Below are 14,325 nucleotides of genomic sequence, written 5' to 3'. Positions count from 1 at the left end.
GTCAATTGCCAAATTAGGCTGTCCCATCATACCATCCCCTCCAGAAACTTATCAAGCCAGCTAGATTTTCTGCCGACACTGCTCCCCTTGAAAGGCTGTTCCAGAACTTCACTCCTCTGATGGTTAGAAACCTATGTCTATATTCAAGTCTAAACTTCTTGATGGCCAGTTTATATCTATTTGTTTTTGTGTCCACATTGGTGCTGAACTTAAATAATTCCTCTCCCTCCTTGGTATTTGTCCCTCTGATGTATTTATGGAGAGCAATCATATCCCCCCTCAGCCTTCTCTTGGTTAGACTAAACAAACCAAGCTCTTTGAGTCTCCTCTCATAAGGCAGGTTTTCCATTCCACGGATCATTCTAGTAGCCCTTCTCTGCACCTGTTCCAGTTTGAATTCATTCAGACTGCTTTGGGGCCCCCCCAAGGCTCAGGGATTCTGACCCAGCATACATCCTGGGAAGAATGTTACTGTTGGTGTCCAGAAATTTTTTGGCCTTCCCTTTCTGTTCGGGATGTTAATCTAGCTACAAAGTCTGGATTCACCAGGGAAGGCGACAATGTCCAATTTGAACATTTAACGTGGAGGACATGGGGGCAGGGGAGCCAAGCACACAGTACCTTCCATTTGCTTTTATGAAGCAATTAAGAGTGCCCTGTCACAAACGAAGTGCTTGGAAGTCTGGAACAGACTGGAGGCTTTGCTTTGTAAAAGTCTGGATCCGTTTCCCCATGAATCACCAGGCTTCAATAAAGCTCCATTTCTCTACCTTGGTTATTTCTGTCACTTAAAAATCAAAATTCAAAAACTCTGAGGTGGGTATTAAATGCCTCCTGATTGTATCCGTTATCTCACCTCTGGGGTCATTCAACCCTAGACAAAGCGAATGCTAAACGCTACCAAACCAGAGTGGTAGCGTTATGCAGCCACTTTGCACACACCTTGCACTGGTGTAAATGATTGCACAAGGAGCAACGTAATAAGGTGCAAGATCAGGGCCTTGCAGCTGGCAGTGTGAACAGGACACAAATTCCACTGGACGTCCCTTTAGAGGAATCTGTTTTCCGGGGGGTTTGGCTCTGAGTGTGTGTGTGTGTGTGTGTGTGTGTGAGAGAGAGAGAGAGAGAGAGGGTCTTGGCAGCATGTTTTCCTTTCCATAACTGGTGCACTCTGGGGTATGTGGATGGCAGGCAGGAGGGACATCCCCTCCACAGCCTTCCCTCCCCCCATGAGATTAACCACACCCTAGCAAGCTCAGCCCCTAACAGAGAGCAGTCACTATGTTTAACTGCAATTGCCCGGCCCCTGTACCAAGGTTCCATATGCTTTCCCCCCCAGTTTGTACTACCAGGAATTTGTGCTGCAGCTCCCTAATGTTCAGGAAGCACATGCCTGTTGCTACATCCTTCCAGTGGGTCCACCCTACTCTTCACTGAGTGCCTGGGAGCAGAGCTGACTGGTGCCTGGAGGGCAGGGGAAGAAGGACAATGGGTCTGCCTCCCCTCCATCCCTTTTAGGGCATCCAAGGGTGCATAGAGAGAGCAACCTCTGTCGCATTGTCACAGGCATGTGGGTAGGGCATTTAAGAGAAAGCTCCGTATGTGTTTCTCCTCCACGGAAAGGGCCTGGCAGCATCAGGTCCTTCAATTACATTTTGCTTCCCCCTGACAAGCTAAAGCAATACTTAGAAGCTCTCCCGCTGTCTGCAGACAGGTGGGCTCCTTGACATAGCAGCCCAGGGCAATGCTGCAAAGGCAGAGGGAGAAAGGGGCCAAAATGAGGGGGAATTGTTCATCCACAGACCGATCTTCCGAGAGATCATTCAAACGAGGGCTCCGCAGGGAGTTTAAACCCTCTGCCCTCACTTTGCCGTCCAAGATCTCCCGAACGTAAATCAGGGTGGGTTGATCATCTGGAACCCATATTCCAGGGATGACGTCAGTGGCAGGTGGGGTATTTGTAGGGCTGGAATTCATCATATCGCACTAAGTCCCACTGCCCTTACTCAAATGAATCGCCCCATACTGGGTCTCCCGTACTCCAGCGAGCTTGCTGGTGTAGGATTTCGTCTCTCAGATGCCATCCAAAAGAAAACACTTGGATGCACTTTCATATGTTAACTTTTGGGGTTGTTTTAAAACAAAACAATATTATTTATGGGCATATATTTAAGCAGCTCTAGGGGAAACATGACATCTGGATTTCATTTATTTGTAGCTGCTTTGAATAAAAATTGAAGTAGATGTACATAATATAAACCTCTTAGAATAATGAACGCTTGATTCCTAGCTGCTCCTTCCCTGCCCAGGGGCAGAGATGGAGAGAGGGGCTGAAGGGGCTTTAAATCTACTCTGGGGCTGAGCAGAGCTCTGCTTGGCCCTTAGTATAAGTTAGAGCAGCCTCCGGGTGGCTCTAATTTACACTCTGCTTCCCATGGCTCTCAATTAGCCTGAGAAGCAGAAAATAACCATAGTGCAGTCCAGTCCATGTCTTATGAGGGGAGCACCAGCTTTTCGCTGGCTAGGTATTCTCAGGGGGCCATTTTCATGCCTTTGAGGCGCCTTGATGTTAAAGTGGTTTTAATGTAATTGAGAATCAGGCCCTGAGTTGCTAAAACCCTGTGAGTAATAAGGAAGCATGGATAAAAAGCCTCTGTGAAAGGACATTTATTAAGATGAGTAATGATTGGACGCTGTAAGTGCTGCAGCAATTGTTGGTAATTGACTCTTAAAAAACCAAAGGGGCAAATCCTGCTCTCCGTTACATAGTTGCCCTCCAAGGAGTTGGACCCAGGAAGCGGGGGGCAGACACCAGTGTTGGCTCAAATCCTGGGAAAGAGAATGCAGCCTGAGAAAAATTCAATGAAATTAAACTCACATGGGCACCTCGAGGCATGGGGCTGGGGACCAGAAACACGGGCACTTCCTGATGATGTTGGAGTGTTTGATTCATCAGCCTTTATTACAGTAAGATAAGATTTTTTGCCCGCCTTGAATTTCCTGTTTCTGGGATTTTTTTGTTTGGGTTTGCTTTGGTTTAGAGAAAGAAGGGGAAAAAACCACTATAAAAATGGCCAGGAGTTTGCAAGTTCCCTGAATTGTATCCAGCAGGACTGACCCTACAACCTAGCTACTGCCCTTGACTAAGGTGACAAGTTCCTAACATCCTTGAATGGGATCACGGCAACCCAGCCACCCTTGCCTTGCTTTGCAAAAACAGCCACCCTTGACTGAAGCCTCCTGCCCACCCTTGGCTATATATAGCTCTTAACCTTTTATTGTCAGTCTTCTCTCTTAGGGGTGAAATCCTGGCCACCTGGAAGTGAATGACCAAACCCCCATTGACTTCAGTGGGGCCAGGATTTCATCCATGGTCTTTTAATTGCATTTTCTCTCCAAAGAATATGCTTTTGGCAACCTTTCCACCCCAGATCCCTCCCCATTGCCTCATAACACATATACCTATAAGATTCCCCAGCCCCCTCTATTCCCTGCAGAAATCATTAAAATTAGGATATTAGGCAGGACATTTCATCTGTGATTATTTTTATTCATGATGCAGCACTTTTCATTCTCAAAGCACTGTACAAGTATTAATCAGTCAATTCTCACAACCCTCCTGAGAGGCAGGGAATCTTAGCCCCTTTTTACAGATGGGAAAAGTGGAGTACAGAGAGTTTAAAGAGACACGGCAAAGTCACGTGGCAAGTCTCAGTCGGAGACAGCCAGATCTCCCCACTCTCAGTCTTGTGATTAATCCACCAACGCCACAGTTTGTGATCGGAACACAAGGAGGAGATTCTCTTCTTCCCTGTACAGCACTCAAAAGCAGTGAGAAAATTTTGCAGAAACTTTCTGTAAACAAACTCACCCCTGGGCTGGAAAGGGGAGTAAATTCAGCCCAAAAGAAATGTATTTGACAAATTTATGAGCAACTGGAAAAGGAGGATTATACGGAGCTCCAGAGGGGTAGCCAACTGCATCTGAGGAAGTGAGCTGAGGCTCACAAAAGCTTATGCCTCCTGAAATTAAATTTGTTAGTCTTTAAAGTGCTACAGAACTCACGTTGTTTACACGGAGCTGCATTTCAACTTTAAGAGGTGCCACTACAGCTAATTTTATCTGCAGTAACATAAAAACTTTAGGCCCAATCCTTGTTCAAATTAAACTCCCATTCGTGTCAACAGGATTTGGATAAAGACACATGGCTGAATTATCCCGTCCACAAGAAACGCTCCCTGGGCCAAATCCTGTTCACACTCACAAAAATCCACTGACTTTAAAGGAGTTTTGTATGTGTGAATAGATAGATATTTCAGTGGAGTGACAACAAGGATAAATATGGCCTTCTGTAGTTATCATTTTATTTCTATTTTCTTAACATTGATCTTTTAATGATAATCTGGTTCTCCATTATTTACAGTCCATTATCACTGATAATAATCACACTTGCAAAATAGTCATAAAAGCTCTTTTGGCCTGATTTTCAAAGGTGCTGGGAACTTGCAGCTCTCACAGACTCCAATAGGATCTAAGGGAGTTGGACACATCTGATAATCTGGACAGTAAAGAAATCGTTCTTAGGAACGAAAAATCAGCATCTGTTGTTATTTGGGCAGGTCGTGGGGAGAGGAAAGAAAGAACATTTCATTACCACATTGTCTATAAACCAGACTTGTCAAGCTTTATTTTTCTGCACGTGAAATCACAACGTGATTGTGCATTGCATAGGGTATATTTCCAGTAAATAAATAACTATTTACAAATTGCCAAGTTTACAAAACAGTGGATTGAACCATTTACAGTAAGAGAGCTAGATTTCATGTAACAAAATTTCTTCTGCTGCTTCTTTTTTCAGAAGCTGAAATGTAGTTTGATCACTCTGGCATATCAGGAAAAAAAAGAATGCCATGTGATAGCAGTCTCACTTTGTATGTACCTACAGTTATTTCCACCCAAAAAAAGGGAAGATTAGAAAAACTGAATTTCTCAGTCTAACTGTAAACTCTCTGAAGAGCAACCAGCTGGCAGCCTGCACACTTCTTTATCAATCAGTTCATTTGCAAGCAGTCATCTGACTGTCTGGGTTTACTATCCCAGCATTGTAAAACGTACTGCTAGAAAACTGAGCACCGCTGCATATAAATATTTCATAGGCATGGGACACGATCAGCTAGAGTTTGGTTGGGTGCCTATTGAAGTCAATGTCAAAGCTTCTATTGGCTTAACAGAAGCAGAATAACGCCCTGAGAATCCTCTCAGCATTTGGGCTTATTTTCTCCCACAGTCTGATGAAGTTTCTACTACCAGTCTCCTTTGAATGTTGGTCCAACCCTCAAATTTTATAGCCTCCTAACCCTTCATTTTAACACTTAATAAGAGGATCTGGAAAGGAAAATGGGCAATACCTTTTTCAGATTTTGCCCATGTAGTACTAGATAGCAGACAGAGGACCTGATCCTCCTCCCGTGGAAGTTTTACTCCTGACTTCAGTCAGGATTGGGCTCATAGCAATGATCTGGATACAGCTGAGGGGTATAGCAGTGCTGGGCAAAAATGCTCGGCCATCAACAGGAGAATATGAAGGGGTTTTATTAATGATGTTTTCATCTGACAGTGAGAGAAGGGGAACAAAACCTCTAGAGAAAATGTGAATGGAAGACACAACCATCAAATGGGAAGGCTTTGAAAAAAGCCTTTTCCACCACAGCAAGAATGACATACCCTTGACAGCTCCATGTACCCAAACATTGCCCCCTCCCACCCCAAAAAAACACCCTGTAACAAACAAATAGCAACAAAATAAGCAGAGTTCTGACCCCTTAAAGGGAAAAGAGGCAGAGACGCCATGAAGTCCCCTAGGGGATTGCTCTTACTATTGGTTTTACATGAAAGGTGCTCAGATACTGTGGTTATGAGTGGCAGCACAAACCCCTATGATAGATAGATGGGGGATGGGGGGAATTGCAATTTCTTACGATAATGAAGAGGATAGGACGATGGAAGGTAGGGGAGGCACTGACAAAAAGATCTTTGCTATGGATCATTTGATGATTACCTGTTCTGTTCATTCCCTCTGAAGCACCTGGCATTGGTCACTGCTGGAAGACCGGATACTGAGCTAGATGGACCATTGGTCTGACCCAGTATGGCGGTTCTTATGTTCTTACGCTGCTACTTCGTTAGTAATTAGCAGTTTTAAAAAAAACCCAAAAACCAACCAAACCTAAAATATCTGTCACAGGAACATTCCAGCTCTTGCTGATTGCTCAATATCCCTGATCTGATGCGGGAAAGAACTCATGACACTGTCTCTGGATGAAAGCCACTGGGACCACATCACTGAAAAGTCTATTACTGTTGAACAGTCTGTTGCATATATGCTCTTGTTTTATAGTCAATGTAGGTTTCAATAGTCAGTTCCAAAGCAGGACAGTTCTCTCAATGCACAAAAAATAAAAAAGTTCTTTCTTTAAGCCCCACAAAGACGGCTGAGTCAGGAAAAGGGGAGAAATAAAAAGGCATCTACAGGTTTCTTTAAAGACAGCACAAACGGGATTAGCAGAGCATTGTATGCTATGACATTCAGTTTTCCCATCTCTCACAAAACATATTTTTCTGAAAATAGTGAATATTTTCCATGCAAAGGTTTAATAACTTTCCTGGAAACATTTTTTCACCAGAATTTTGAAAGAGTCCGGCAAGTTCCATCTTTTCCCTTTCAATCCAATGGGATTCCCTATAGTTTCTGGTTAGCAGAGGGGCATCCTGGGGTAACTTGCTGCAGCACCATGTCCTTTTCTGTGCTGTTGTTACATTTATAACCCTTGGCTCCCTGGGTTGCGCAGTGTTTCTTCATCAGGTGGTAGAGAAGGGCCATCAGGGCCAAAATTGTGGAGAGAATGCCAACGCTGATTCCGACCAGCACCCCGGGGTGGAGGCTGTCTGCCTTCGGTGGGACACGGGTGGGGACTGCTGTTTTTGGGTAAGACTCTGTCTCACCTGAAAACTCGTCCTCAGAAACACAGGTGTGCTGATGGGAGAGGTTGTACCCCTCCTGGCAATGACACCTGTAGTGGCCTGGCTCATTGGTGCACAGCTGATCACAATACCCCATGTCACACTCGTCGATATCAACACACATCGGTATGCTACCGTTGCCCTGATCCAAAATGAAGCCATTGGGGCAGAAGCACGTATCCTGTGTGTGGGGGTCACAGTCTGCTGGACATTCACTTTGGTTGCAGAACAGGACACATTTATGGCGATCCCTGGGGTCTCGGGCGTATCCATTGAAGCAGCTACAATTGTAACCCCCAGGCACATCCTCACACTGGTGCTGACATTTGTCCTCGTAGCAGTCAATCACGTCCTCGCACTTGCCCTCCACCAGCTCATAGCCCGGGTAGCACTGGCACTGGAAGCCCCCCTCGGTGTTGCTGCAGGCTTGGTCGCACAAGCCCGGTTTGACCTTGCAGTCGTCGATGTCCCTGCAGCTGACTCTGTCCTCGGCCAGCTCGTAGCCCTCATGGCACATGCAGGAGAAGTTCAGGGGGGCTTGCGGGACACAGAGGTGCTCGCAGGTGGCGGTGGTGCACGGGTTCGGGAAAGAGCAGCTGCGTTTGTCCTCCTGGTTCAGCTGCTCCCCGTCGGGGCAGGTGCAGAGCGGGGTCCCACCGTCCCTGCGGCATGTCCCCTCGCACCCCCCGTTCTCCAGCTCACAGTGCCAGGCCCCGGGGCTGGCCCGGCCCCACCGCATGTCCCCGCTGCTGTGCTGCTGGCACACCAGCTCCAGGCCAGGGGCCGAGGCAGTGCTTTGGGGGGGGAGGGCCAGGAGGTCGCTGTCCTTTGCCCCGAAGGGGGTGGTGTAGGTCACCCTCAGGCCGTCCTTGGGGGAGAGCTTGGCGCACGTGGCGGAGTAGTTGTACTCACACAGGAAGCCGTCCGCTTCGGAGTCGCACGGCGTCTCCTCCCAGCTGAGATCGCCGGCGGCCACGGCCACACACGGGCGGCCGCAGACGGCGGGGCCGGCGCCGCCCTGCCGCCAGGGGGGGTTGGCCGGGCTCTCGTCCTCGCCCGTCACCCAGCGGAAGCCCCGCAGCCGGTGGCCGGGCTCCGAGCACTGCCGGCTGCGGGGCAGCTGCAGGCCGAGCCACAGGCGGCAGCCGCCGCCGCTGCTGCAGTGCTCCGGCGGCGACACCAGCAGGTCCATGGCGTCCGCCGCCACCGTGGAGCGGACCGTCAGGAGGTGGCCCCCGCCGGCCGCGCACACCCGGCCGGCGTCCGGGAAGGGCCGGCGCCCCCAGAACACGCCGAAGCAGACGTGCTCCAGGCACTGAGCCCCCGCCGGCTGCGGCTCCGGGGGGGCGGCCGGAGCCGAGCGCCCCAGCTGGGCCGCGGTGGCCGCCGCCAGCAGCGCCAGGCAGAGACGCAGCATGGTGCGGGGACGGGGCGGGCTGGGCGCCGGTGGCGGCTCTGTCCTTCGCTGCCCGCCCGGCTGGGAAATCTCCGTCCCGCCGCCGCCTTGTCCCCCCTTTTTTATAGGCCGGGGAAGGAGGAAGCGCGCCGGGCTGCCGCTGGGGCTGGGATCGCCCCCCTGCCGGAGCAAATCACGGCCACCCCCGGGGCGGGGGCAGAGAGGGCGGGGGGGGGGTGACTCGTCTGGAGAGGGAGGGGACCCAAAGCGGGGCCGGCTGGGGGAAGCCGGGGGGCCCGGAATAAACAATGACCCTCCCCGCCCTCTGAACAATTGGAGAGCGGAGGTCAACGCGCCCGGCCCCGCGAGCCAGCCGGGAGACACCCAGCCCGGCTTTCCGGGCGCTCGTCCAACGCGGCGTCCCCCAGCCACGCTCCCTCCTGGGCTGGGGGGATCGGGGCCCGCTCACGCACTCGGCAGAGGTGGGGGTCGTCCGGTGAGCAGCATTTTGCCAGGGCCGGGGGGGGGGGGGGCTTTAATCCGAATGGGGAGAAGGGAAAAGAAGCGGTGCGGTGGGAACACGGTTCTTTTTATGCCGGGAGCCTTCATGCGCCAGCCCTGCCTTTTGCTCAACTTACTAGCGGGGGGCGGGGGCATTTCCCCTGCTGTCGGCACAGACTGCGGGGCAATGCAGGCACCAGGAGATGCCCCCAGTCTGAGTCTTCGAGTTCCGCCCCCCCGAATCCAGCTCCGTCCTTCCCCCCAAAGCGATGCGGAGTGACCGGCGCATCCCACCCGCTAAACGCTGGCGGGGTTACAGGACAGACGGGGGGTGTTGGTCGGACGGTTTGCTGTGTGCTACTCCCGGCAAGGCGGCTTGCCCGGATGGTCAGGTCATGGGATGTGCTAGTATTGCTTGTCTGTGCCATAGCAGCAGGGTGCAATCCCGGCAGTTGGCTGGCCACTGGCGGCACGGAGTGGGGGATTAATTCAGAGGGCGTAAAGCGAACCAGGGAGAAGGAGGTGGAAGCGAGCGCGGTGGAGAGCCTGGAAACGGTGTGGTTTGCCTTCTGGCGGAGCGGAGCTCGCGTCGCCTACAGCTCCAGACGGGGGCGCTGCTGAGTCCCCCCGAGTTGCTGCCAGTGGAGCGGGACAGACGGGAACAGAAGCTGATTTTCCTGGCCAAGGTCTAGGCGGCCGGGGAGGCACACGCGCTGCAGAGCTTCGCTGTGAGCGGAGCCCGCCGTGCAGAGATATCAGCCCCAGCCTGACCGCAGCCGGGCCCCTGTTGGCCCGTGTGTGTGTCGCTTCAGCCTGCGGATCTGAGTGTCTGAGCGCGTCACGCCCCGCTGGAAAGCGAGGCAGAAGGAAACGCGGTTCTACCGGGACCTGGTGGGAGCTGATGTCTCCCCTTGTGCTTGCACGCTCATTCCGCCTGCGTGTTCGGCCTCAGCTCTTCCCAGCCAGCCAGCCCAGCACGGAGCATGATTCGCAGCAAAAGTGTCACTAGCATCAGGCAGGGAGGGAAACTTTGCTGAGTTTGTCAGTTTCTTCTTGGGCCCCTGCCATGTGATTTTGTGCGACCTAAAATTACACCTACCCCCCACCCCCAGTGTAGTAAAATAAATAAAAATAATTAATGTACAACCCCCCCAGATCTGGGCATTTCTTCCTCTTGTGACAAGGAATCTCCAGTCAGGTTTCTCGCAGCCCGAAAGTATTGTATTAAGTGTCCATGTAAGTCTGCGGCTTGCAGTTCTTAATCATCAGACGGATGTGAAGCTAGAAAGGCAAACACTCGGAAGCTGGCAAACTGGGGGTCTAGGTGTCTGCTCCAGACCGGGCAGCAGGAACGGGGAGTGTGGTTCTCTTTCCCCTCCACCCTGTTCTCCCTTCCTCTGCAAGAGTGTGGGGCTGGAGGGGGGCACTTCTGCTTTCCAAGGGATGAAATAAGATGCTGGCCTGGGCTGGCTGATAAAACAGTGTGACCCGGGATCGCCTTGTGTCGCTGTCAAGAGGCAAAGGTCACCTCCTCCATGCGTCAACCTGCACAGCCCCACCGAGCAGGAGTTGGGGGGCAGGGGTCCCCTGGAATACCCCTCCTTGCGGGCAAGGCTGTCCAGAGTGAGTCAGATGGGCACCAAAAGCACAGGCTGGATAGGGAAGGCTTACCCTCTTCCCAAAGCACAAGCGCACCAGTCAATAGCACCCCAGGGAGTGGGGTATCTGTCAGGTCGGTACACTTCAGTCTGGGATAGAGCAGCAGGAAGTTTCACTACAGACAAAGAGCACGATCATCCCAATACATGTTGAAGCAGAACTTCCTCTGGAGTTTTATGGCGAGCTCTGCCCGACACGGGAATGGGCCAAACCAGGCCTGAAAATCATAACAGAGGTGGTGTGAGGATAAATACATTAAAATTATAAAAATGCTTTGAGATGTACTGATGAAGAGCACCATAGAAGAGCTAGGTATTATAATTATGATTAAATAATTCAGTGCACATCTCTAGCTTCTATCCAAGAATCTCGAAGCTCTTGAGCCATCTGTACCTATCAGGGTACATCTCCTCCATCTGTGTCTCTTATATATCAGAGCACATCGGTTCCTGATCTAATTACAAGGTTCTACCTTGGTGGTTATATACAGAGGTCCCACACAAGAAATGGGCAGTGATTAGGATCCAGGAGATCAGTATTCTGTTCCCAACTCTGCCACTATTTTCCTGGGTGACCTTGGGCAAGTCACTTCACCTCCCCGTGCCTCAGTGTCCCCATCAGTAAAATATGAATAATTATATTTACCTCTTGTGTAACCTGCTTTAAGATCAATGGATGAAAAGTGCTACAAAAGAGCTAGGTACTCTCATTATTGTGCTAGGCACAGTATGTGCATAGCGTAAGAGACAGTCGTAAATAGGAGAAAGGAAGTGTTAATACACTCATTTTACAGCGGGGAAACCAAGGCACAGAGAGATTATGTGACTTGCACAAAGTTACACAGGGAACGTGTGGCAAAGACCGGTATTTCACTGAGATCAGTCGAATCCCAGTCCAGTGTTTTAACCACAAGATCATCCTTGCTTCCCACCACATTTCAGTGTTATGGACAGTGTATGTGTCTCGCTGTGTGCACACCTTTCTGCTCGCCAAAGGCCTGAGAAACTGATTTAAACCCAATGAACATAGCCAGCAACGACGACTGCTTAATACAAATGATAATTCCAGTTCATGGGCAATTGGGCAATTGGGGTTTGAGGAACTAAGGTCATACCACATGCTCCAATGGTCCCTTCTAGCTTTAAAAATCTATTCATCTATGACATGTTTGGGGGCTTAAGCACATGTGTGTGTCTAGGTCTCATGCTGCCGCTTTTTATTTCCTCCTCTGCTAGGAGATTTCAGTCCCTCCATAGCTGTGACACATGCAAAAGGAGTATGGATTCCTTTAACATAATCTGTTCCCAGCTATCATTGTGCTCCTTCCCAGCCAATTACTCATACAGAGCTACCATGCCCTGTGTCTTGCAGCTGTCCTTACTTAGCAGTGGGCCCGCAGCAAGCCCAGTGCCCGTTCTCCAGTGAAGAGCACTTTCCGACTCCACAGCCTTTCCTGTAACGGATGGACTATGCAACAACACTCCAGTGACAATACTAAAGTCACACTTCTACAGCACTTTATACCGCTGTGTCCCAAAGTGGTCTATAAACGTGGGTGAGCCCTCCTGTCCCCATTGCTCCAGAAAGGATAACTGAGGCACGGAGAAATTAAGTGTCTTCTTGCCCAAGACTTATGTAGTATGAATTAGGAGCAGACCTCAGGTCTGCAGATTTTACTCAACACACGGGATCACGGCGGCTTCTGTTACAGAAATACTGTCTTCTGTTAGCTGTGAATTCCTATCAGTAGGGACAAAAGGTCACTCCGGGTACACCGTGGTTCAGGAGGATTTTACTGAACATGTGCATAAGAGAAGCACTCCATGGAGAAAGGACAGGGTGGAAGAACCCTGTGTTTCCCCTCTGTAGTTCCTTCAGTGCCTTCTCTCAGCCTTCTTGTCTCAGTTTCCTCACTAACTCTTTCCCGCCTATTGCACTCATGGCCACTCAGGTCCCTTCACCCATACTTGTTATCAGCACCCCCAGTTCACCCTCCCCCCCCACAGCTCCCCTCAGCCTTCCCCAGCTCAGAACTCCTCACCCAAGGCCTTGAGCGCCCTTCCTACAGCTCAGTCTCCTCTTGCTCAAATCCTGCCCCCCCCGTACCACGAGGCTCAGCCTCCTCTCCAAAGATTAGGTAAAATCCCCAGCCCTCCAACACAGAGAAACCCCCTGCTGCTTAGAAGCTGCCCTGGCTCAACCCTTCCACCACCCCACCCAGGCTCTGAACCCTACCTCCTCTTACAACCCTCTGAATGCTCCAGGTACCATCTCACCTGTGCCTGTCTGCTTCATTCTTGTGAGCAGGTAGGGAATTCAATTCCAACACTCTGCCTCTTCCTAGAACCATGGAAGATGAGGGTTGGAAGGGACCTCAGGAGGTCACCTAGTCCATCCCCCAGGAGCAGAGCCAGCAGGGAGTGGATGAGATGGTAGCTAAGTGTGTAGCAGCCATCACAACATGCTCTGCTCTCTAGGTTTGCTGTTGAGAGGTCTCCAGTGGAGAAGCCAGAGGTGAAATTCTGACTCTCTTGAAGCCAGTGGGAGTTTTGTTTTTGATTTCAGTGGGGCCAGGATTTCACCCCTAGATTTTAACAGCAGTGCAGCCATTGGTAGGAAGGCCTGAATGTTGTTTCAGTGGCAAGTTGATAGTTCTGAAGACTAAGCAGGGCACTAACTTTGTGCCCATCAAAGTTGACACTGTCTCTGCAATAAAAAATAATGCAGTGTTGTATGCAGCGTTGTTGCAGCCATGTCAGGCCCACGGTATTAGAGAGAGAAGGGAGGGCGAGCTAATCTCTTTTATTGGACGACCTTCTGTTGATGAGAGAAACAAGCTTTTGAGCTTCAAAAGCTGGTTTCTTTCACCAACCGAACGTGGTCCCATAAAGGAGATTACCTCACCCTCCCTTCTCTCTAATGATATGTTTTAACTCCTGTCTCTGCCAGCAGATGGCATTTGATTGCGCATTCCAAGGATGCTGAGTTGAGGTTAAGTAAGTGCAGTGGTGGTTAAATACAGTACAATAAAGTCGTGTCTTTATTCTGCTAGCTCACTTAACGGAAAACCAGACGCTTTCACTTTCTAACCGAGGCTGTTTCGTTTTTGTGGCCTAGTGACATACAGCAACAGCAGAGCTTGACTTTGATATATTAAATATGTAAGAAAGAGGCAGGGTGTGCACTGGAGTGTCAGTCGCCTTAATAAAAAAATTAGGCTGGGGAAGATTCTGTGCTCTTTGGAAAAGAAGAAAAAAGCCTCAAAGTTTCCATGGGAAGTTTCCCGTAGCAGTTAGGGACTTGGAAAACACTACCTCTTGCTTGAAGGACGGGATATTAATAATGATGAATGATCATCACAGGCGCCTTACAGTGGCTAACTACTGCAAAATAAAGCAGAGGCAGGGGAGTGGAGGTAAAATGGGTCAGCCAAGGAGACAGCCTCTGGGGATTTCCTCGGTGCTTTTTTTGTGTTAGTTTCTGGTTACCCAACCCAAATAAAAGCGCTGACGATGACTCGGCCTCTAGCTGACTCAGAGAGAATTTGATAAGCTGTCCGTTTGCATGTCGTGCCAGCTGTGTGAACAAGATGTCCCCTGGGATGGTAAACAGAGCCCCGCATAAAGGTGCAATTGCTGGCAAACTGAATTATTTGAGCTCCATAGAGGATATTTTTCAGGACTATCCAGTTACCCTCCTTCCCCCCCACACACCTCCATCCCAGTACTACGCAGTTACATGGTGGTACA

At 50.2% G+C, this 14,325-nt stretch overlaps 1 protein-coding gene across 1 annotated transcript in view; it reads right to left on the bottom strand.

Moving 5' to 3' along the window:
• Nucleotides 1–8,511, bottom strand: part of THBD (thrombomodulin) — a 29,070-nt gene extending 20,559 nt beyond the window's left edge. The window contains exon 1 of the mRNA XM_067565347.1: nucleotides 6,227–8,511. Coding sequence (XP_067421448.1) covers nucleotides 6,740–8,437 — 1,698 coding nt within the window. The 5' untranslated portion in view covers nucleotides 8,438–8,511 and the 3' untranslated portion in view covers nucleotides 6,227–6,739. The remainder of the gene's footprint in view (nucleotides 1–6,226) is intronic.
• Nucleotides 8,512–14,325: the final 5,814 nt, after the last annotated feature.

Source organism: Emydura macquarii, unplaced genomic scaffold (genome assembly GCF_026122565.2).
Source record: "Emydura macquarii macquarii isolate MOO-44397 ecotype Brisbane River unplaced genomic scaffold, CSIRO-AGI_Emac_v2 contig_2676, whole genome shotgun sequence".
In the NCBI taxonomy this organism is placed as follows: Eukaryota; Metazoa; Chordata; order Testudines; family Chelidae; genus Emydura; species Emydura macquarii.
This window is presented reverse-complemented; position numbering and strand designations above follow the sequence as displayed.